At 33.6% G+C, this 24,585-nt stretch overlaps 1 protein-coding gene across 2 annotated transcripts in view; it reads right to left on the bottom strand.

Annotated features, from left to right (window-relative positions):
- The window catches only part of GLRA3 (glycine receptor, alpha 3), a 206,236-nt gene that overhangs the window by 52,199 nt on the left and 129,452 nt on the right, over positions 1 to 24,585 (bottom strand). For both annotated transcript variants that reach the window (XM_011968674.1, XM_011968675.1), the window contains exon 5: positions 12,750 to 12,832. In XM_011968674.1, coding sequence (XP_011824064.1) covers positions 12,750 to 12,832 — 83 coding nt within the window. The remainder of the gene's footprint in view (positions 1 to 12,749; positions 12,833 to 24,585) is intronic.

The following is a 24,585-nucleotide window of genomic DNA, read 5'->3' as shown; positions in this document are numbered from 1 at the left end:
AATTTACAATTGACACGAAATAATAAAATAATAAAATACCTAGGAATAACCAGGCATGTGAAAGAAAGATCTCTACAATGAGAATTACACAACACTCCTTAAAAAAATCAGAGAAGTCACAAACAAATGGAAAAATATGTCATGCTAATGGATAGGAAGAATCAATATCATTAAAAAAATGATGCTTTAAATTAACACGGCAAAATTTTAATGAAAGATGACGAGAAAAATTTCTATTCACTTAGAAAAAAGAGTGATGCAAAAATAAAATCTAATTTTATTTAAAATATAAACATAATTTGTGCTATACAAGTTCTGGATTAAAGTACATGATAATATTTTGCAACATTGGCATGTACAAAGCATAATTTATTAAGAAAAACAAATTTTATTACATGTATATTTAAAACTTTACTGCGAAAGGTATTGTAAAGTTAAAATGTGAATAACATATGGAAAATAACATGTGTAACAAATATGATACAATATAATATAATTCAATATAATATAATAATATTATAAAAACAAAAGGATAATTCTATATTAATGGTTTAAATAGACAAGTTACAGAAGAAACAGCAATGGTTACTAAGTATGCAGGAAAAAAAGCTGAAACTGAAAGAGATGTAAATACAATAAAACACAATTTTATATCCATGAGACGGGGTAAAAAACCTTAAATCTGACATAAACTGGCAATGTTAATATGAGTTTGGCACAAAAATGTTTTTAAATTTACTGTATTCTGTTTGAAATATCTTTTGGGTTTATAATCATTCATATAGTATACACAGATATACACATATGTATTCATAGAGACAAACACAAATGTATATGTATGACAGAGAGGGAGAGAAAGTAAGGAAAAGAAAGTGAAAGGCAACTGGTAATGAGGCAAACAAAGTAGCTAAGACTAGAAAGGAGGATTGTGAGTTGAGGCTACTAATGCATTCATTTTGGTTTGTTTCTCAGTTTCTATTAAAATTTCCTAGCACAAACATACCAATTTTGAAGAAATCATTCAAATTTATTACATTATCACTTTTTAAAATCATAAAATCTTTGGTGGCTTAAAAATAGCTTAAAAGACTACACACGAGAAAAGAGGTTATACAAAACTTTACATAGTGGGTAAATATGTAAAAGAAGCACTTATTCAAAGGGAGAATGTGGGCTGTGAATACACTTAGGTTGAAAATGAGTTTAAAGATTTACTAATAAATTGTAGATTCACATTTTGTTTTAAAAGTAAACCAGAGTCATATTTGGTCTGGCTAGCTCAAAAGTTAGGCAGGGTTAGGGTGGAGACAGAGAGAGATTTCTAGTTTGACCCAGTTTGCAAATGCTTATGTTCTTAATTAGCAGCTGGAATTCAAAAAGCAGAAGGAAGAAAATGCTCACTCTTGGCACATGCTGACTATTGCTAGGAGAAATATTGCTCAAGTAAATCTCATTGACCTGACAAGGAACAACTGCTATGTCAAAATGTATTTAACTAAAACATTTTTATTTATAATTTGTGCATTTCATTTGAATACTCTTACCATAAATCAGGCCGTTACATGTGGTTTCATTTAAATTATTGGTCCAGTAAATTAAGTATCTTCTTAGTAATTACATTTTCTCTAAAACTTCTGGTATAGCTGACCTATAACCATTGTCTTATGAGACATTTTAACATATATCAGAGACTTAAGGTTTCCCCCTCTCTCTTGGGAAAAGTGTGGATATATAATTTGTGACCCCAACTGCTCTTCTTAAATGACAAACACAACAATAACTTCGTTCATATTTCTCAAAACTTCACAAAATTGCCACACTTTGAATGCACGAAGTTTAAATTTTTGTGAGAAATTTCAATTAACATCTTAAAATGACCTGACCCTGAGCTCATTTCAATGAGGAAAGGCATCGTGGTTGGTTGGATTTCACTGTAGGAGAGGTTGTAAGAGGGTCTTGCCTGACTACCTTTTTGGAATAAACTTCAGGTTGTGAGAAAACATTCTGTGTCTGCCTCCCAGGATATTGGAGGTTCAGATCTGCTCAAATCTGTGAAACAATTCACTAAACAGGCCCCAAATCATAATTGACACTGTGAGCCAAACCACTTGAGCAGCATCTGAAAGTTGTGTCATGTTTTGAATAGAGAATAGTAAGGCAGTAATGCTTTGACTGGTCTTGTTTTTTTTTTATCTTTGATATATTTATATATTTTTAAGAGATAAGGTCTCACTCTGTTGTTCAGGCTGGAGTGCAGTGAAGCAATCATAGCTCACTGCAGCATCGAACTCCTGGGCAAAAGTGATCCTCCCAAGTAGCTGGGACTACAGGCAGGTGTCACCACACCCAGCTACTTTTTTGGGTTTATAAATTTTTTCTAGAGATGGAGGTCTTGTTATGTTCAAAGTATAGCCATATACAAACATAAAATGTACCATCCTAACCGTTTTAAAGCATTCAGTTCAGTCGTATTTGGTATCTTCACAATGTTGTACCAGCAATCTCCCAAACTATTTCATCTTGCAAAACTGAAACTCTACATTCATTAAACAACTCTCCATTCCCCGCTTCCTCTTTCCACTGAGAACCACCATTCTACATTTTGCTTATATGATTTTAGCTGCTCTGAATTCATTTAAAAGTAGATTCATACAGTATTTGTCTTTGTGTGACTGGCTTATTTCACTTAACAAAGTTCTCAAAGTTTATCTATGTTATAGTATATGTCAGGATTTTCTTCCTTTTTAAGTTTGAATAATATTCCATTGTATGTATATAATATTTTGTTTCTCCACTCATCCATTGATGGAAATGGGTTACTTTCATATTTTGAAACATAAAGGCTGGTAACTTTATTTTGGATTTTCCAGCCTCCAGAACTGTGAGCCAATACATTTCTATCCATTAAAAATGACCTAACCTGTGGTATTGTGTCATAGAAGCAAAATACAGACTAAGATATGGATTTTACCACAATTAAAAGCTAAAAGAAGAAAAGCCTGTTGACATTTTGGGGGAGGAAATAGATGATGGATGCACAGTGTGCGGAAGATCTGTGGTATCATGACATGAGTTGAAAGTAGAACCTGGGTAAATGCAATGAATTAGCCTTCAATAGTCTTTTCAGTTATGTAAGAGAAGAGAGGAGTCATTCTGAATAACCAACCTGATGTTTTCTTGAATGGATCTTTGGATGAAATATGGCTACAAGCGAGCTCTATTAGCTGCACTGTAAAAAATATGACCATATGATTGACTGTCATTAAGAAAAACAAAGAGATCACTGTCTTAATTTTTGCTAGAATTTCTAGTGATAATAAGTGAGAAATGAGAGACATTTTCCCATCTACATGGAACTTGCATATAGTGGGTGGTGGTGAGGTGGGCAATAAAAATGTTATCAGAAATAAAACAATCATTTCAGATGTTGATGTGTATTTTGAACTAAATATATAATTTAATGGGATAGGAAGCAACTGTGGAGAAGAGAGTTAACTTAAGAAAAGACTATCAGAAATGGCCTGGTGTCTTCAGGAAACATATTTTAGGCAGAGAGAAGAGCACAGTTTTATTTGACATAAGAATTATGGTAACCACATCATTAATAACCACAGAAGCACAATGTTGAAATAAATAGATAAGCATTTCATTTGATATCAAATATCTTTGTTAGCAACTTGTCTGAAAAAGTATACAAACATGAAGTAAAGGAGGTAAATGATAAGCCAAACAGAACACTGAAACCAAATATAACAATAAGTATTTTCTTGATGTATTAAGGCTATACATTTAATTTCATCCATATTGAAGTTGAAAGTGCAAACAAGAAAGGGATCCCTGGGTTCTATAAGAATAGGAGGGAATAGGAACGCTGCTTGAGGAGGACAAGAGAAAGATAAACGTTTTATCTATATCTTCTCTCTGAAGGAAAATAAAGTTCCAGAGCATGAATATGTTTGCAGATGAGATTGCTGATGCTATATGGAATCTCAGAGGGGGGATAAAGAATTTTGCAAAGCTCCTAAGAGATTAATGTTGAGAATATTTTCAAGTTTATTAACAGGTAGATTCTGTGAATTAAAGGAGCTTAACGCCAAATCCATACAATTCTGGAGTAGTTCAGATTACATCTGGGAGCAGGTAGAGCAGAAGCTGTGGTCAGTAGGAGCCAGAATTACGGTCATAAAGGAAAAGCCATGCTACATTTATATCATATTATAATCTTATTACCAACTATGCTAGACTATTAAGGGATGCTATAGTGTTCTCAGCAAGATATCTGATGAATTCTAATGTTTTTCTTATAAACAAGGATTTCAAAATGTTGAAATTGATATCAATTTAAGTAGTTCATAGCTGATTGAAAAAGCAATTGTTGATTTTTTCAGTAGTAATAAATCAAGACAAATACCTCTGGTGCACTGTTGCAAGGCTTTCAGTCCTGTCCTTCTGGGAGTGTGTAATGATATATTGTTCAATTCTCTGGGTGATTAACCAGTAGAGACATGGATCATCAAAGTAGAATTATGTACTAAACCTAGTAAGATGATCTTTAACTAGAAAAAAAGGTAAAGTACTTTGTATTTATCCTAGTGAACCAATTTAGTAAACATGGAATGGGGAACATAGAACTTAGTTGTAGTACTCACCTGACTGTAGATGTGTTCTGAGTTAACAGTGTTTTGCAGCTATCTCTAATGTATGTGTGATCTGAAACTGCAATAGTAACAGAATGATTGGCACTGTCACTGGTGGGAAGCGCTACTCTGCAGTCTCGTTTTAGGCCAATTTTAATACATGGAAAGACGTCTAGGAGAAAGGAAATAGGCAAAGGAGGGAACTCTAAGTCTTTTCACATGAGAAAACAAATGAAATTACTGGGTATGTTTAACTTGCAGAGACAATTTAAGAACACCACAGTTACCATATATAAGTATTTGGAAATCATCATATAGATTTTTAAATGACCGATGGTTGTATGAAAAGTTTGTGAGCTATTAAATCATATTGTTTTCTCTGTCCACTTCACAGTTGTGTGACCTCGCGAAAGTCACTTAACTTCTCGAAGCATAATTTGACCATATGATTGACTGTGGTCAATATGCTTAGAATACCTGATGATCAGTAAAAATTCAACCTAGAAAGATGTGGACAGATTAGAACAGAATGGCCACTGGTGTTGCATAGGATGGAATATTTAATGTTTAAGTGGGGATTTATTTTATAAGTAGTGAGCTCATAAGTGTATAGTTTTGTCTTGGGAGGACTTCTGTTTTCTAGCTAACACTGTAACTGCAGAGGTTTAAGCAACAAATACTCAGAAAACAAGAACCATCTGTATTTCTCACTAGGCAAACAAAAAACATAATATTATTTTGAACAGTATCCAAACTTTTAAATTATGAAAGAGCTTGGATGACAGTAGAGACTATTATAAAATAATTGTGAAAAATCATCACCAAATCTTATCTTTCGCCTTAGCTAATTTAGCATAAATTCCAGAGTAAGTGATCTGAGTAATGTCAAACATGTTTTTAAATGAATCTGAGAAATTAAAATTATAAAAACCTCTCATCTCTCTTTAGAATTTTCTATCCCAAAACCCCATTAAAGTGTATTCTATCTTTAGATATTTCTATCCAACAATACTATTAAAGTATATTTCAAGTTTCTGAAAGCTTTTGCTAGTGTTTTTTTTTTTTTTTTTTCAAGTTGACCCTTAAAAATTACTCTGTAATTTTAGAAATTTAGGCTGTTCTTTTTGGCAAACAGTACTTCTTCACTTAGTTATTTTCTTATATTTTCTTTTCAAATCTAAATAATTTTTTTTAACTTTTACGCATTGGTGAGGTTTTCCACTTTTATTGTCTACATTCCTCTTTTTTTTTTTTTTTTGAGACGGAATTTCACTCTTGTTGCCAGGGCTGCAGTGCAACATACTCCTCTTTAGATGTGAACTACAGAATTAGACCCTTTAGGGAAGTAGTAATAGTTTATGAATCATGTGTCATCAATGGCTCTTAATTGTTATTCTGATTCTAGGAAACCGTTATCCAGTATTTTTACATGATTAAAAAAATCCTTCATGGCTTTTTTTTTTTTTTTTAACTGGCAAATAAAAAAAACAGTTAGGAATTTTCCTTTTAACGTAAATAAAAAACTGAAAATTAAGTCTTGAGTTTTTTTCCTGCCTCTAGTCCTGTACACCAACTTCCACCAAACATTCCTTAGGGACATAGTCTAGGTCATAATATAGTCAGTTGTGCCCCCTTCTCTTCTATATTAGTTATTTGTTTTGTGTCAAATAAAATAATTTATAATTGCTTTTATGTAAAAATGTATTTGTGATATAAATGAAAATGTATCTGTTGAAAATTACCTCATGTTGCTAGCATTTCATTCGGGTTAAAATAATTCAGGTAATGGCATCTGATAAGTAATCAGTAAACTAATGCAATCTAATCCTGAGAAGGAAGGTTAGTGATCACTTTAGTAGTTTATCTTCACTAGGTACTTTCCTTGGTTTCATTTATTACAATCAAGAACTGAACATAAAAATTGAGGCTCAAATTTAAAGCAGTTAGTGAAAAACAAGTCTCCATTGCAGAATTCTGTGTGTGGCATATATGGGTTGATATTTTTATTGTCATTTTCTTAGGTTTCTCCTAATAAAATATGAATTTTGAGAATAAAATGTGAATTCTGGAGATGCGTATTGTCATGGGAACTGGCCTATGTCTTCTTACTGACCTTGAGAGTGAAAAATGAGTATTAAAAAGAGAGAGAAATAAATGAACGTAATAATTTTCTTCATACCCAAAAGCAAACATTTACAATATTTATCCCAGAATGAAGTTGAATTAAGTATGTTCTAGATCACAGGAATAAATAGTATGTTGAACTTCTGACTGTTATACAAGCAGTTGCATGAAACTCTGTTGTGATTTGAGGAATAAGCACATTCCCAGAGAGACCTTTATAATTTGATAAGGGAAACATCTGAACTTGGAACATATAAACGGGGCCACATTCTTTCCTTTGACTTCAGTGGAATTCTCAGTGATGGGTTAGCTTTCTAAATTACTGTAACGGTAAAGATTCAACTTTAGTGTAGTTATTTTATTTTTATTTTAAATGGCAGCGGAGTGAAACACTATGATAAATACCACTTGTGTTGCAGCGAATACATTTTTATACCTAAATATTGAAGAAGACATAATGTTGATTTTCTATTTTTTTTTTTTTACCTTTAATGACTCTACCCTCCATGAATAAACTAGATTAATCATATTTTCCAAATAGCCTCTAGGAAACATATTGTCTTTCTCTGTTTCTCTTCTTCCTCTATCCCCCATTTTTCTGAAACTTGATGATGCTGTCTTTCTCTGGCTCTCTTTTGGTTGTCGTTTTCTGTGCTATCTCTAGAAATCGCATTGATTTTCATGTCTCCATGCTTATTCGTGTCTCAATAAGCAGTATTTCTAAGGTTATGTCTCTATATTTGCACAAACATTCCTAATTCAAGCTCTATCCTAAAATTTCCCATAACCCAAAGTAAATTTTTAGTGGAACATGTATTTTCACAAAAAACACAGCATGATTAAACAGACATCAGCTTTGACCCACTTTTCCCATGAATCGTCTTCTTTTTTTCAGATTAATGTAGACATAGCAATATTCAGTTCTCCTGATTGAGAGGAAACTCGGGGAAATCATCGTTATGCATAATTCTTCTTTTTATATAGCAAATATTTGAACAGGTTTTCAAAATGTTTTCTGTTGTTCCCATCATTATTATCTCTGCTCTTGGAAATTCTCATTAATTTATAACAAAGTTAGCTATTTATGTGGATGTTTTTCCCCCAGGCTTCCTTCTTGTTTTCAAATAAAGGTTTTGGCTGAATTTCCTTTCCATAACTATGACTGAAAAAGATAGAATAGATCAGGATTTTCTTTCATTGCTTTTAACCTGGCATACTATGATTGTTTCTATTTCTTCATTCTGTATGTTTTATATTCAATCAACCTAATTTTTTAATTTAAATTATTTCTCCAGGGACGTGTCTAGATTCTGAGATTTTTCAAAGCACCAGTTTTAGGGGTTTTTGTGATTCTTTGGATACTCTGTTGTGTCGTTTTGTTCTTTTTGAATAGAATGCTTAGTGAAATTGTTTTTACTAAAAAAAATCTGGCTTAGTTGTATCTAGAAATCTTGATATATTGTGCTTTCATTGTAACAACATCACATTTTTCTTAATTTTCACCTTTAAACAAACAGTCATTTAGTGCATGTTTTTCATTCCAGTTATGCAAGTGTATATTAATATATAATAATGTATGGGAACTTGTAGTAACTTACAGTAATTCTATATTGTTATTGGTTTCTAATTTTATAACATGTTGATTCATAGGAGGTTACTGAAACTTCCTTGGTGGTGTATAACTTAATCAATTTTTGTAAATGTTTCCATATGCTAAAAACAAAATTAAACAAAGAAACAGTAAGAATTATCTCTATGATTTGTTTTGTTCAAATATACTGTGCTTGTATAATCCAGTAAATTGTTGATTTATCTGTTTCTTATGCAGTTCATCCTGCTTTTGCTTAATATATTTAGAAGTTATATGGTTAAATACTTACATTTTCCTAATTATATGTGGAATTTTTTTTTTTTTTTTTTTTTTTTTTTTTTTTTTTTTTTTTTTTTTTTTATTTTTTTTATTTTCTAATAAAGAGTTAGTCTCTGTCACCCAGGCTGAATGCAGTGGTGCCATCTTGGCTCACTGCAACCTCTGCCTCCTGGGTTCAAGCGATTCTCCAGCCTCAGCCACCCGAGTAGCTGGGACTACAGGCAAGGGCCACCATGCCTGGCTAAGTTTTGTATTTTTAGTAGAGATGGGGTTTCACCATATTGGCTAGGCTGGTCTCAAATACCTGACCTCAAGTGATCCACCTGCCTTGGCCTCCCAAAATGCTGGGATTAAAGGCGTGAGCCACTGTATATTGATTTTTTACCAGCATGCTACTCAAGTATTTGTGCCTCACAATTTTTTTCTGCCATTAATTTTTTTCTGATCAAAATTATTCTGGACTTTTTCAAGGTACATTTCTCACATATACATTTTTAAAATTTTTCTTTACCAAATTATTGTTATTTTTTGCGTGGATTTCTTAGAAAGTGTCTAGTTGTCGACATAGTGTTGGGTCTTGATATTGGTTAACATCTAGTTTGAGAATCTTTTTTTCCTAAGTGAATTTAACCCTTTTATTCTATTTTTATTCTTTGATATTATTCTTAACTCATACATGTTTTTTCTCATCAATTTCTAATGCAAGTCTTCTCTTACCCTGGATTTTCCTTGCATAAGCCTCTTCCCCAGTAATTTCTTTTCCTCTAACTAGGAATTTTATGTCATCTATGGTTTCAATTATAAGTCGTAAATGTGTACTTTGAGGGCATGGGATCACTGATAGTTTAGACAAGATAGTCTTTTCTAAGTTAGTTATTCATTGCTAATTTTGTTCTTCTCTTATTCACTTTCTCCTTTGTTTTAACAGTATCCCATTAACATTTGCTTATTATCTTTAATTGAATTATTATATTGGCATAAATATTTATATCATTATATTTCAGGTAGGCTCTGAAATTCTTGAAAGCAGAGACATTTTTGCTTCATTTGTTGTTATACCACCCAACATAATATGCGGAATATATTAGGTATTTGATAAATATTTTTCAATTGATGCCTAAATGAAAGAATATTTTCCAGGCCACTTGGAACTGTCTTGACCATTGACATATACTTATTGAACTTTTACTGAATTTAAGGAAGTTGTACCATGACAAGCCATTAAAGTGTTTGCTTTTAAATTGTGTTTCCTTTTTGCCTGCTTCCCATGTCTTAATATTATTGAACATTTTCTTTTCTTCCTTTTTGCAGTCAGATTTCATTCAAAGGTGGACCCTGGGATTCTTACAGCTCTTGCTTTCCAGTAGCTTAAACATTTTTTGCCTACTTTCCAGTGGGTTCCACTGATTTACAATCTTTTATCTTGACATTTTAGCCACTATTTAAAGAGAAAGAAAAAAATAGATATAAATTTTTCTTAAAACATATATATACACACATATATGTAGATTCGTATGTATGAATATATATATATACACATGTGTATGCATATGTACACAGAAATGTAGGCATTTCTTAACATATATATGTATGTATTATATATTATATGTGTGTGTATATATATGTATGTAATTGTCCTAAAAATGTTTTAAGAAAAAAATTTGAGTGGCATTAGCATCTGCTGCAGGATTTTAATAAACAAAGTCTCTATGGTGAGCTAAATTAAAATTAATTCCTAATAAGAGCAGGAAGTGCTTAATGACTGAAATATTAAACAACCCCTTGAACAACCCACTCGTATTTCTTATAGAGGAATTAAGAAATAAAGGGGAAAAGAAAAGAGACTCTCTTTTCTTATGTTGAGAAATGTTCTGAGAAAGGCAGACACACGAGAGGTTTTACTATGTCAGTTTTTGTGCCCTGCAAAATAGCACCAGTAAGCTTTCCTTACTCAAAACAGAAGCCCAGTGATCTAACCAACCCTCAGGCACTGTCCTTTTTCTCATCTTTCTTTAATAAGTAACATTCATGGAATAAAAGATTTCACTCACTGCTCCCACTTCCTCATCACTCACCTAAAAAATAAAAAAAACCTTTTTAGATTCCAGCTTTGACCATCGTTATTCTAATCACATTTGTCTTTGTTAACAGTAGCAATTGCTTTTTTCAAGCACCTTACAAAACTTTCTTTGCAGCATTTGATTTTGTTACACAGAACTCCTTCACAGTCCTTTCTCTTTTGAGGTTGAACAGTGTTGATTTTAATCTGCCATCCTTACCTTTGTCTGGAATTTTTTCCAACAACTTCTAAATGTAGGCATTTCTTAAGGGCCTGCTCTTGTCTGTGTTTTGTTTTCCTCTCTACATTCTCCTCTTCAGCTATTTCATCTGATTCCTTGAACCACTCTGTATATGGCTTTTAATAGTTGATCTTCACTTTTCGCTCCCTCTTTGGCTTTAGACCTAAGTCTCCCAGATCTCAAACATATTAAGATGGATTTTATCAATTGTCCCATCAACATTTGTTTCTCATCCCCTGTTCCCTTTCTTCGTCAGTGCTTCTAAACTGATCCCATTTATCTAAGCTTTTTCGCTCGGACACACGGGAAGTCTCTGACTTCACGTCCACTGTGAATCAACCTCTCCTGTTTCTACCTTCCACATAAGTGTGCTTTATTCTACTTTCTGTTCTTTTTGCTGGAAAATTATGAAAACTTCTTAAATAATCTTGGTTCATTTAACTAAAATAATCTTTAAGAGGTACAGCAAGGACCAAACAATTTTCTTGCCCCTTATATGTTGAACCATTTCTCAGACCTATTGATTAATATCCACGCCCCGCCCCTGGACTTAGTACTTTGGGTGCCACTTAGAGGGTCGTGCACATTTTTAAACTCTGTGCGCTAAATATACTTAATTTTTCAACCAAGATATACAATCAGCCTGTCCTCAAATTGCCCTTCTTCAATTTCAAAATCAGCTCTGCCGCTTCTCCCCACATAGATTGATTGCTAAGTAGCTCCCCCAATTTTAATTTATTTTATTTCCTCTCATTTACGTGAATACTTTACCCATATGTGTGCTAATTATTTAAGAACTATTTATAAAAATAATCAATTTAAATTTTCTGAGGAGGAATTATAAGAGAAATTCATATTTCCACTTCTTAAGTAAAACCAAGTGGGAGAGGGAGGGCGATAGTCACGTTGCCCCACAAAGTTGGTCCGCCATCTAGTGACAACTCCATCACACTACAAGCCTTGTCTTTGACACCTGGAGTCTGAGGATCGGCCTTCAAATTTTCCTCAAGGAATGTGTCAAACAGTCCTTTTCTTCCCCCTCGTATAACATACTGTCATAAGAGAAAATATTGCATATTGCTTAATTTTTATATGAGATTAAACACTGTAAACAATTAATTTAGGTCTGATTACATAGATCAGAGAAAGGGTAGGATGTGAAATGTTCACCTGTATTAACATTAATCAGTGAGGCATATGGGTCTACTTTGAAAGAAGAAATTTAGAGGAATACCTGAAAGTTTAAATAAATCTGTGAGAAAGTGTGAGAAATTTTGTCTTCTGAGATTACATACATAACATACCCAGCAGAGTGACATTAAAATAAAAAACATTGGTTATCGGAAGCAGCATAAGTTTGGAGGCAGTTTGTCATTGTCACCTTTGTGAATTGGAGCCAAATATTCAATCATTCAACATGACCATTTTCACATTTGAAAACATAGGGATAACAATAACTTTGTTGTCAGTATAAGAAAAATATATATAGACACTTGGTTGATAAGAGGCTCCCAATAAATGATAGTTTGTTTTTAATGATTGCCATCCTTTTCACTTCTGATGATGTGTATGGAAACATGTATCTAAACTTTAAGCTTTAAAAATCCGTTATTTCTAGATCCTCAATTTGTTTCTTTCTCATAGTGTAGAGTGCATGTATTGGTAGGTATTATTTTCAGCACCTGGTGAAAGGTTACATGCCTATTCAGTAAATACGTGACCAAAATGATTACAAAATAAATTAGCCATCTTAGGCATTCAAAGTTTGTATCTACTATACTGTAAAAGTATTTTAAAAAGTAAGTGGTTCATACTCACAGCTTTCCAGTTGCATTATACATGTTTGTACATCCATGGGAAAATTCTTGAGATCCATTGGACAGGAAAGTGTTAATGTTAATCTGAAAGTGAAAGTAATTATTTTTAAAGGAAATTTATGACATTACATTAATATTCTATTGTACAGGAGAAGCAGTGTTGCTTTGGTAATGACTAACTCAGATTTAAGTAAAAATTTCTCCAACTTGTGTATCTTACTTACTATAAAATAGCTATGCCCTTATACACAAATCTGGCTTTGGTGGACTGGGGGTTGGATAGCTGCATATCTTAGGTTGGTGCAAAAGTAATCATGGGTTTTGCCATGAAAGGTGCTGGCAATACAGCAATTACTTTTGCACCAACCTAAATATAAACATTCTGTCATATTTATATATCTATGTGTTTATTTGTTCAGGTAGAAGGGCTGTGGATGTCTAGAAAATGTCTGTATTCCAAGACAACACCCTCAAAAGAGAAATTTGGGAGTGGCTCCTATAAAATTAATGCCAAATGTCAAAAGGTATCTTTTCTTGCAAATCACATGCAATATTCGAGAGGCATTGGAGTTCTAAACGTGGAAAAGCAGCGTGGATAGGAGCAATCATATGTAACTTTCAGTTATCATTCTAACGACCCTGACGTTGTCAGTGAACATCCAGCAGTGTATTTAGTAAAGTGAATCTGGAGGACTTGAAAAGTTCAGCCTCACGTTCCCTAGTGTGGGATAAGGGAATCATTAGGTTCAGGAAATAGCCCTTTAGAATATTCATGATCTGATTCTATGCTCATCAAACAAACTTCTGATTTGGCTTCACACAAAGGATAACCTAGATGTTGTATACCAGTATTCTGCTCATTGGAAAGGCTCTCCTCCAACTTCCGGAGAGAATTAGTATGTTGATAGTCCAGAAAATTCATCACCTTTGAATACTTTTTGCTGGAAAAGCATTCTACCCAGATCTCTTCAGGGTAGTTTTCGTAGTTCCTAGACCTGAGAAAGAGATGGTGGGATCCACTCAAGTTTATTCAAATGAAGTTCTTTTCTGAGAACTCTTCAGCAAGCCTCTTGTATTGAGAATATTCCCATTGAAATTCACTGTATTCATGAGCACCCTAGGTGGATTAGCTTACGTAAACTTCCTGACCCCAGGCGGATTACTTCAAATCCCCTATTTTGCAGTTTTCTCATCTTTAAAATGAAGATAACAATAGTATGTACTCCAGAGAGTTGCTATGAGCAGTACATGAGTTAACACACATAAGTGCTTAGACAAGTGCTTAAGTCATAGCAAACACTCAACAAACAGTGGTTATTAGCGATTATTAGTATATTCAACCACTCCTAGATCCCTTCATTTACTCATCCCCCAAATTCTATAGTGTGGGCACAAAGATGACTAAATTAAATTACATATTAAGAACTATTTAGCCAGGTGTGGTGTCTTACGCCTGTAATTCCAGAGCTTTGGGAGGCTAAGACAGGAGGTTCGCTTGAGCCCAGTAGTTTGAGATCATCCTGGGCAACATAAAAATACTCCACCTCTACAAAAAAATATATAGTTTTTAAATTAGCCAGGTGTGGCATGTGCACCTGTAATCCTGGCTACTCAGGAAGCTGAGGCAAGAGTATGACTTGAGCCCAGGAGGTCGAGGCTGCAGTGAGCTAGGATCACACTGTTGAACTCTAGTCTGGGTGACAGAGCAAGACTTTGTCTCTTAACGAAAACAAAAAAGAAAGGAAGGCAGGCAAGAAGGAAGGGAGGAAGGAAAAGGAAGGAAGGGAGGGAAGGAAGGAGGGAGGGAGAGAGAGAAAGACAGAGAGGGAAAGAAAGAAAAAGAAAGAAAGAAGAAAAAAGAAGGAAAGAAACAAACAAAGAAAGAAGGGAGGAAAGAAAGAAGAAGGGAGGAAAGAAAGAAGAAGGAAGGAAGGAAGGAAAAAGAAAGAAGAAAGGAAGAAAAAAGAACTGTTTAAGCTTTAACAAAAAATAGCCTGCAGCTCTACTAAATACAACCACGTTCTTCAAGCTGACACTTTTATGTAGACCATAGACATAAAGTTAGAATGATGTATATTCTACAGAGAGTATGCTTGGTGAGCTAGTTCCAATTAACGTAATTTGGGACACATAAATGGACAGACAGTGAAGCTGCTGAATTTTTAAGAGTCTTAGGAGGATAATCTGCTAATTCATTTGAGTCAGAGCCCATAATACACTAGAATAATTCATAGAGTTCAATATTCAAAAGGGATTTTTCTCCTGGCTCAGCTAGGTTAAGTATGATTGTGTAAATTTACAAAGTTCTCTCTTAAAAAGGCAATTGTAAAATTAGGTAGACACAGTGTTCTTTGCCTTGTGAAAGGGCTTATTAGAAGTGTATGCACACATAAATTTTGAAGGTACACACATCAATTTTCCATATATCCAAGGCTCTCAGACAGACAGTTTCAAACGCTGACTTGCAAAATTAATTCTGTGACCTTTTGTTTGGAAGTAAATAGCATTCTTAGAATCTTTTCCACGCTCTCACCATGCATGTGATGTCAAATTCATATCCTGGCTATTCTTCTGGCATAAAAAAAGAGACATTACATAATTCTAAAAAAATAGCACTTGAAAGGAATTATTTGGCAAAGAAAAACACAGCCTGTAGGACTTCTGTCATAAATCATATCCTGAAAAAAAATTATTCATCGACTTTTCTTTCTTTTTGTTTAAGGTACAACACAATTGCTCCTTTCACAGCATACTGAAAAACATGTGTCAACTTGGTGGGTATGATACTGAATTTCTTTATCAAAACACTACGTATAAAGATATGTCTTGACCACATCAAAAGAAAACTAAATCAAGAGGCAATTAATCACATTCTACTGTTTTGGCAATGAATGTTTACTTGTGTAAGAGGGACACTAAGTTCTCTTTCTGAGACAAGATACATAACAGGATATGGCGTTTCTTCTTTTCCTTTAAGAAGTCTTGGGAAAGACTTTTAACATTAGTACTTTGTGAAACAGTAATGTTTAAAAAGCTGATAATAATCTGTGACAAACAATTGACCTCATTAAAATTCAATTATTGCACATTTTTGAACAAGCATTGTTTAATGTGTCTATCTCAACCACAAAACATTTTTGAATTAAAAAATGTTTGCTGACTCTATTATAGACTTTGTATATAAATGAGTATTTTTATTAGATCCTAATATTTCTCTATTTAGTGTCATAAAAACAATGAACTCAATTAGCAATTTAATCAGTTTTAATCTATATTATCTGTAATATCATATTAGATAACACATCTATTAGACAATGTTTACTGTTCAGTAGATAGTATTTTAAGCACTTTATGTATGTTAACTCATTTACTCCACACTACAAATTTCCAAGAATAGGTAAATGATATTACCTTGTTTTAAAGATGAGGAAACTTAGAGGTTAAGTAACTCACCTGACATTTACACAGCAAAAATTGCTACAGCTGAATTTGCAGCCCTGGGATTCTAGTTCTAGATTTCATGCTTTTAACCTTTAAGTATACTGCCTCTCAAAAGCATTGAAGCATTTTCATGAAAATGGGTTCTGTAATTAATATGACATCTTAAATTTTGTATTTCTTATAATACAAGAAATTATACATTGCATGCACATATCAGTTATTAAATTTAAAGTAAAACATGTATAAAAATTTTTATAAAAACCTGCATAAATAGTTCTTCCAAAAGAAATCAGAGAAATGTAGTTAAACTATAGAAAATATAAGGATATCCCCAGCGATTTGATATATTTGAATGATTTGGTATATCATTATGAATGGTTTTGTAAGCAGTAAATCATTCTTAGGAGAGATTAGATTGCTGGAGCACTAGAAGGGAGATTAGAATCAGCTTCTGTAACCTACTTCTGGAGTTTAATTGTCATCTGATGGTAGAGACCATCGTTAACTAACAACCCATCACCAAAGCAATCACAGTATTGTTGATGGTTTCTTTATGAAGCTATGGACCACTTCAGAAAAACATACATAATTACATGTATGCCAAATTCTTCTGATGACATGTATTTTATAGCATTGTAAATTGATTTTCCTTGAATAAATAGCACTTAAAAAAGCAACTGTCAAAAAAAGTTTGCTTTCTTATTTAAAAATTAATGGCTGTCAATGTCAAAAAATACATTATTATCATACAAGTAAACTTCAGTTATTTTCACAAATTTCACAGTTACTCTATTTAGCTTAAATAAAAATTAAAATTATATCATGATCTTTGTCAAGTTGCTGTGCATAGCATCTTTAACGTAAATTTTCTTCCCATGATTTGATTTTTAATGCAAGAATGCCTCTGTACTATGAGTAGAAAATTTGGGTTTGTTAGTAACATTAGTAAAGTAAGAAAGTATATCATATTTAACTGCCTATGATGTGATTCCATTTTTCTGTGGTAAAGATATTACCATCTTCATTTTATAAGTGAAAAAATGGAGGCCGAGACATGTTAACCTAAGAGTCCATACTGTATTGGTTTATGGATTCTGGAAAAAAACAGAATGCATACTTTTCTTAAAAGGTAAAAATAACAACTTTAGTGCCCATTGTATGTCTGGCATTATGCTGCGTGCTTTATTTAATGTATTTTAATACATTATTTCAGGCTCAAGGTAATTAGTATTGCCACTGCCATGTATCTAAGAAGAAATGAGCCTTTTAGAAGTAAAGAGACTTAACCCAAATCACAGCTAGTCAATAGCAGACCCTCGATCTGGGCTGGGAGATATATTTCTCCTTGATCCTCTTGTGCTCCTATAACTCCTCTAGCTTGTATACCAAGACTACAAAGCTCTGATCATTCTTTTATCTGAGCCATTTTCCAGGGTTGTTTATGCAGCTGATAATTTTGAGAGATGAGAATATCTTTCACTTGGACAAAGAGAAGGCTTGCTTACAGCTTGCTATAAAAGTAGTGGGTTCCCAAAGTCAGTGGTAGAAAGTTAAACGTACATGGAGTATCATATCAGGGAAATCAACTCTTGTTTTTCCTTTATGAGAATTAATAGACAATTTCAAATATTTTAAAATTCAAGCATGATATTACAGCAACTTAAGTATGTGAATGTGAGTGGTAGACAAATAGCTAAACAAAGGTTACCTCTCTGACAAGCCAGAACTGGGGGTAAGGATGGGCAGGGCAAAAGTACAACTGTTTTTCATATGTTTTATAGAACTGTGTGATCTTTTTTTTTTTTCTTTTTTTTGAGATGGAGTCTTGCTCTGTCATCAGGTTGGAGTGCAGTGGTGTGATCTTGGTTCACTGCAACCTCTGCCTCCCTTGTTCAAGCGATTCTCCTGCCTCAGTCTCCCAAGTAGCTGGGATTACAGGCATGCGCCAACATGCCCAGTTAATTTTTGTATTTTTTTGTAGAGACAAGGTTTCACCATGTTGGCCGGGATGGTCTCCATCTCCTGACCTCGTGATCTTCCCGCCTCAGCCTCCCAAAGTGAGAACTGTGTCAACTTTTAAGTGACATTCATGAATTATATAAACATTTGTGGTTAAATTAATATTCAGTGTTTACATGTTATAAATGTATAATTCTTGTTCATGATTAAGCTTGCTAGTTTATTATAGTTCTTGTGTAACTTTTTGTTATATATAACATATATACATACATATATAAACACACAAATATAGGTAATAATTATGTTATGTATTTCATAAAATTTTAAATATATTTAAGAATGAGGCACTAAAATCTACCTGGAGCTCAGTTAGTAGCAGATGGCTCATTGAGTAATGGTCTTAACTGTAGGATAGTAATGTGGCTGCTCAGAGGTTCTCCAAGTGCCAGAATGTAGATCTTTTCTCTTAGGCAAGTTAGTTTTCCAGATACATATATATCTATATATCTAAGACAGATATAAATATCATACAACAGGAAAAAACAATGTGTGTATATATATGTGTGTGTGTGTATATATATATGAAAAATATATGTGAGTGTATATATGTGCATGTGTGTGTATATATATAATATATGTATTATATATATTACATATTAATATTGTATTTATATATGTATTATATATTATATATTATATATTATATATTATATGGAAACTAACTTGCCTAAGAGAAAAGATCTATAGATTCTGGCATTTGGAGAACCTCTGGACAGCCATATTATCTATACCTGTATCTACATGTATAATCTATCTCTATATCTATCTATATCTATCATCTGTATTCTTGTCTACTGCTAAGTGGAAAAAGTTTAAGTCTGCCTTTCAGCATTTTAGGGCCAGCAAGGCCCATTCTTATTTTCTTGGTATGATGCCTCATGACAAGTACCAGTTGTGCCTGGAACCCCTATGCCTAAAGCTCTTGAAAGAGCCTCTCCAGCATCTTCTGACCTCTTGCTTCCTTCTGAGTTCAAAATGTAAAAAGGGCAGTCTCGAACCCAAGGGCATGGGAAGGAAATCAGGAAGAGAGGGTCCACTTTTCCTACAAAGCTTAAATAAATTATACTCCTTTTAGATCTCTTCTGGCCTCTACTTTCTGATAATTTGATAATATTTGTTATTCTCTCCCTTTTGAATTCCCCAACATTGACTTAGGTTTCCACTATCTCTGTCCAAGTCAGTTTTCACAACTGCATTCATTTTTAAGTTTCCTAAATATGTTATCACTCATCTGTTGCTGTTTTTTTCCCAATACTTTCATCCTCCTGTGTGTTAATGACATTTTTATTCTTTATTCCATTTATTTCCTTGTTTTAATGGGGTTTCAGAGGAAATACAGATAAATGTGGAAGTTCAATTAGTCGTCTTTGCAAGGACCTGCTGCTTCTTTCTTTAAAAAAAGCAGGAAAGCCAGATCTCTCATGAAACATCACAGATGCTCCATTTGTAAATTCAACAAGATTTTTTCTTTTTCTAGCACAATTTCTGTTAACAAAGAAACTGAGGATTTGAAGCATTTGAAGATTTCAAAGTCCTGTGAGATTTCCAAAAACAACTTAGAAAAAATGAATTTTTTCTTTGATTGTGCGAGCCAGGATATAGCAAACAAAAACTAGGAGCTGAGAAACCATCTGTTTCATTTGAATTCATACTGAAAGACAAAAGATGCATTTCTAAATTATTTCATACCTTTCTTCAAAATATTAGAAGAAATGTGAGCAATTCATAATGGATGATGTCATTCATAAGAGACATAATTCCAGTTTTATTTCAATACTTTAAGACAGAAAATACTTGAACATTTCCAAGGGACATAGTAGCAAGTTCTCATTAATTGTATTTAAATTATTTAACTTTTCAATACAATAAATTTAGTATTTTTTAATATAATGCATTTGAATTGGCACAGTTAAGGGTTTTAGTACAACTATCGTCTTGAAATCTTCTTAATAACAAGATCTATCCTATTTGACAAATTTTTAGGATGGACAGAGTTAAGCACTTTTGGCTTTGATGACATATTGTTAGCAAGAAGACCCTCACACAAAAAGTAGCCTAGCTTTTATATTGTATTTTGCTCAATGATCAGGGAAATACTAAAAGCTCAGTAGTATGTTCTTTATGTTGACATTGTCCAACTCCAATAAGACTCAAAATAAACAAATAAATATTGATAATCTTGTAAGATACGTTACATACAAACACACACAACTTCAATAAATAATCTAGACATTCTATCTTTGCAAAGTGACTACTCCATTCTACCTGGTGATGTATTTTTGCAACCTATGCAACCCGAAATCTATCTGAAGTGAAACAGTACTTCAAAATATAATTAAAAATAAAATGACACCTTTTACAAAAATAGTTTTTAACTCAGCAGGAAGGAATGAAACTTATTTTACTTATACCCTGTCACGGGTCCCCTGATAACATTCATGAACCCACAGCACAGAAGAGTGAAGAATCATGACCTCATGTTAAGAGACTTTATAACTTAAAATATATGTATTTAATTCATAAGTAATACATAACTTGTTATGAAAAATTCAAACAATATAAAATTACATATAGCAAAATGTACAGTTCCCTTTTATTCCTGCCCAAATTCCACTATTCCTATTCATTCCCAAATTGTTTGGGGTTCGTGTAAACTTCTTGTATAGATTTATATATATGTATATTTTTACATACATAGTTATGCATATATGTATTTGTGTGTGTGTGTGTGTATGCCTTAAATAAAAATATACAAAACATTTTTCTTGAACTGAAATATATCATGTAGGCTTACATTCAGGTCTATCTCATGAAAGTTATTTTATAACTTTCATTGGGTTATCATTGTGTTCAGTCATGTTCTTATTAGTGAACATATAAAGGCCATTTTTGTTGCTATTTCAGTGTTTCAGTGGGTCTCTTTGTAAAGGTATCTTATCTACACATACGTATGTAATTTAGATTCCTAGAAACAGAAATGCTGAATTGAAGGATAAATGAGTTTCATATTTTTATATATCTGGACAAATCATCTTCCCAGTTAACGTCAAGTCATGTGACCACAGAACGGATATTAGACAACTTGAAATCTTCCTGGTCTTGTTAACTTCTGTCAATGCATTTATAAAAAATGTTTTCTCATTTGTTTCTTGCATTTTCCTCTTACATCTGCCTTATAATTTTTGCTAGAACTGTCAAATATAATTTAGGAAACTCAAAATGAGTAGGAAAGTCTATTATATTCACTCATATTTTTGTTTCCTGTGTCCTTTTTTCCTTCTTGATATTCGTATGCTCCTTCTTTTATCATTTTTTTTTTTTCAGAAAGCTTCTTTGGCCATACTTTCCAGATAGATTTACTTGTGATTAATTCTCTGTTTTCCTTTATCCAATAACGTTTTGATTTCCCCTTTATTCCCAAAGGATATCTTCCCAGGTACAAGATTCTCAGATAAGAATTCCTTCCTTTCATCACCTAAAAAAATATTTGTAGCTTCTTTCGGGCTTCAATGACATCTAAAAAAATCTACTCTCATTCTAATTGTTTTGCCTTCATAAGACATCATTAATTTCTGGATGCTTTCAGGATTTGTATTTAGTTTTCAGAAGTTTATGCATTATGTGTCTTCATGTGGACATCTTTGGATTTATCATGTTAGGGAATTCAACTTCTTGAATCTGTAGTCTTATGCCATTTGCAAAATTTATTAACATTTTAGCCATTATTTTCTCTAGTTTTTTTAGCTTCATACCCTTTCCCCCTCATCTGACACTCTGATGACATGAATGTTAGATCATTTGTTGTAATCTCACAGATCCCTGAGGCTATTTCCCAGGCCCCACCACCAATCTATTCATTCTCTGTTGCTTACATTGAGTAATTTTTGTTGTTCTGTTTTATGGTTCATTGATTCTCTTTTCTATCTTCTCCATTTTTTTGTTGTTCCACCCATACACTGAGTTTTCATTTCAATTACTGTATTTTTAGGTCTAAAATTTTGATTTGGTTTCACTTTATAGCTTCTATTTCTTTGCCGAGGCTTTCTAATTTCTCATTTGTTTCAAGCATATGTGTAATTGCTCACTGAAGCAAATTTATCATGGCTACTTTAAAGTCTTTGCCAGATCCTAACATTTTTGTCTTTTCCTTTGAGATAGAGACTTGCTCTGTTACCCAGGCTGGAGTGCAGTGGTGCGATCTGGACTCACTGCAACCTCTGCCTCTTAGGCTCAAGAGATCCTCCCACGTTAGTTTTTCTAGTCGCTTGGAACACAGGTGGATGCCACCTTGCCCAGCTAATTTTGTATTTTTTTGTAGAGACAGGGTTTTATTATGTTGCCTGGGCTGGTCTCAAACTCCTGGGCTCAAGCAATCTGCCTGCCTCAGCCTCCCAAAGTGCTGGGATTACAGGGTGTGAGCCAACACTCCTGGCCTCATCTTTGCCATTTTGATGTTGCTGTCAGTTGATTGTCTTTTTCCATAATTATTGAACATTTATGGTTCTTTGTCTGATTTCTGGTTCTTTGTATGATGAATGTTTCTTGGTTGAAGCCTAGACATATAAATATTATTTTATTAGAGTCTGGCTCTTATTTAAACTTTTTTGGTTTTCTCTGACATTGCTCTGCTTTGTCAAGGGAAGGTGCTATCTTGTGTCTGTTTCTTAATCACTCTCTATACAGGCCTGTGAGGGGACAGGTTTCTCCTTATTGCTGGATGTCCCACCTGTAAGCATGATGTCCACTGACACTATGGTGGGAGTGGCCTCATAACTGCTAGGTGATGTTGAAAATATTGACTGTCCTCTAAGTCTTCTCTAAAACCATACCAGCAGGGAGGGAGTGTATACCTTGTTTCTGCAGGGAAAGGGTAGAATTCCTGGCTCTCTATGTGGTCTTCCTGGCACTGGGAGGTATGAGGCTCACTACAGGATGGTGGGGCATGAAAATCCAGTTCATTGTTTGTCCTTTCCTGACACCATCTTGAGTTAGGTGTGACGGTACCTCAATACCACCTCGTAAGACTGGAAGTCTGGGCTCTCCATTTGGCCTTTGCTGTCTGTAGTGGGGTTGCATTTCTTCCTGTGGTGTTGGGCTGGAGTAGAGCAGCTGTCTAAAGCTTTTCTGTCTTGCTAGGGTTCCCCTTTCCTAACCTCCAGAGAATGTTAGATTTGCTAGAGAAATTTGGCTTTTGTTGGGACTTTGTTTTCTGTCTGTACCCGCTGATGTTGCCATGTTGCCAGTTTCTTCATCTTCAAGTCTAGGGTATATGAAGCAAAAGGAAAATCCTGGGAATTCACCTCCACATTGTTTCTCAGGTTCCAAGATCCTTACCCAGCCTGTGCTTATGTCCAGCACTGGGCATCTCCTTAAGTTTGTTATACATACTGTGTCCAGGGTTTTCAGTTGTATTTAGCAGGTAGAATAGAAAAAAGTATGTCTGTTCCATCTTCCTAGAAGTGAGATTCTTACTATCTTTTGATATCTAGTGGTGGGGCGAGGGAGGGGGGAGATTTTTGGTAATTTTTTTAAAAGGTGCAAAATTTTCTTGCATAGACCTGGAATTCACCATTAATTTATTCATTCATATGAGAATATAGGGCTTATCAGTGGTGGAACCTGAAATCTTCCTTTGTGTCATATGTAGCAGTTAATCACTCAAGATTATATTACTACATATTAGTTGTTTTTCAGAATTCTGATGAAAGGATCTATTCACAATAGAGTGATGTCACCCTGTCACTGTTAGAAATCAAATCAATAAACGTATGGAAAAGAAATCTGCTCACATGAAATAGGTAAATGTGAAAAGCAGACATAGTACATTGGGATGCAGAGATGAAGAGTAGACATGGAGTAAAGCATTATTTATAAAACCACTTTGCAGAAAAACATTTTCAAAATCAGTAAGCTGTTGAGATTACATTTTAGAATCCTACTCGCTTATCCCTGATATTGGGCATAGGAACTCCAAATCAAATGTCCCCATTCCTGATGAGAAGAAAAGTTTACAGAAGAGAAGATAAGAGAGAGAGAAAATAGAATGAATTAAAATTGAAGCCTAAGACCTCAATATTAAGCCTACCTTGATGCCTTTTAAAACATGTTACTGGAGATAAAAGTATTTAAATATTTGGCTCTTGCTAGAAGTATAACATATTCTCCCTCTCCTAAGAAACATAACATGAATTCTGTTCTTATGTCCTGTTCTTCACAATTGAATGAAATTAGAAAAACAATTATGGAAATTTTTAAAACAATCACTTCATTTTAGAAGATTTTTTGAGATGTGACAAAAATCATTAAGTATATCCTGTAAGTAGCTATTTACTGACTCTAAACTTCGTTTTTTTTTCTCTCTCTCTTTTTTTTTTTTT

Source organism: Mandrillus leucophaeus, unplaced genomic scaffold, assembly GCF_000951045.1.
Source record: "Mandrillus leucophaeus isolate KB7577 unplaced genomic scaffold, Mleu.le_1.0 Scaffold856, whole genome shotgun sequence".
In the NCBI taxonomy this organism is placed as follows: domain Eukaryota; kingdom Metazoa; phylum Chordata; class Mammalia; order Primates; family Cercopithecidae; genus Mandrillus; species Mandrillus leucophaeus.
Note: the sequence above shows the minus strand (reverse complement) of the source record. Positions and strands in the feature narration are given on the sequence as shown.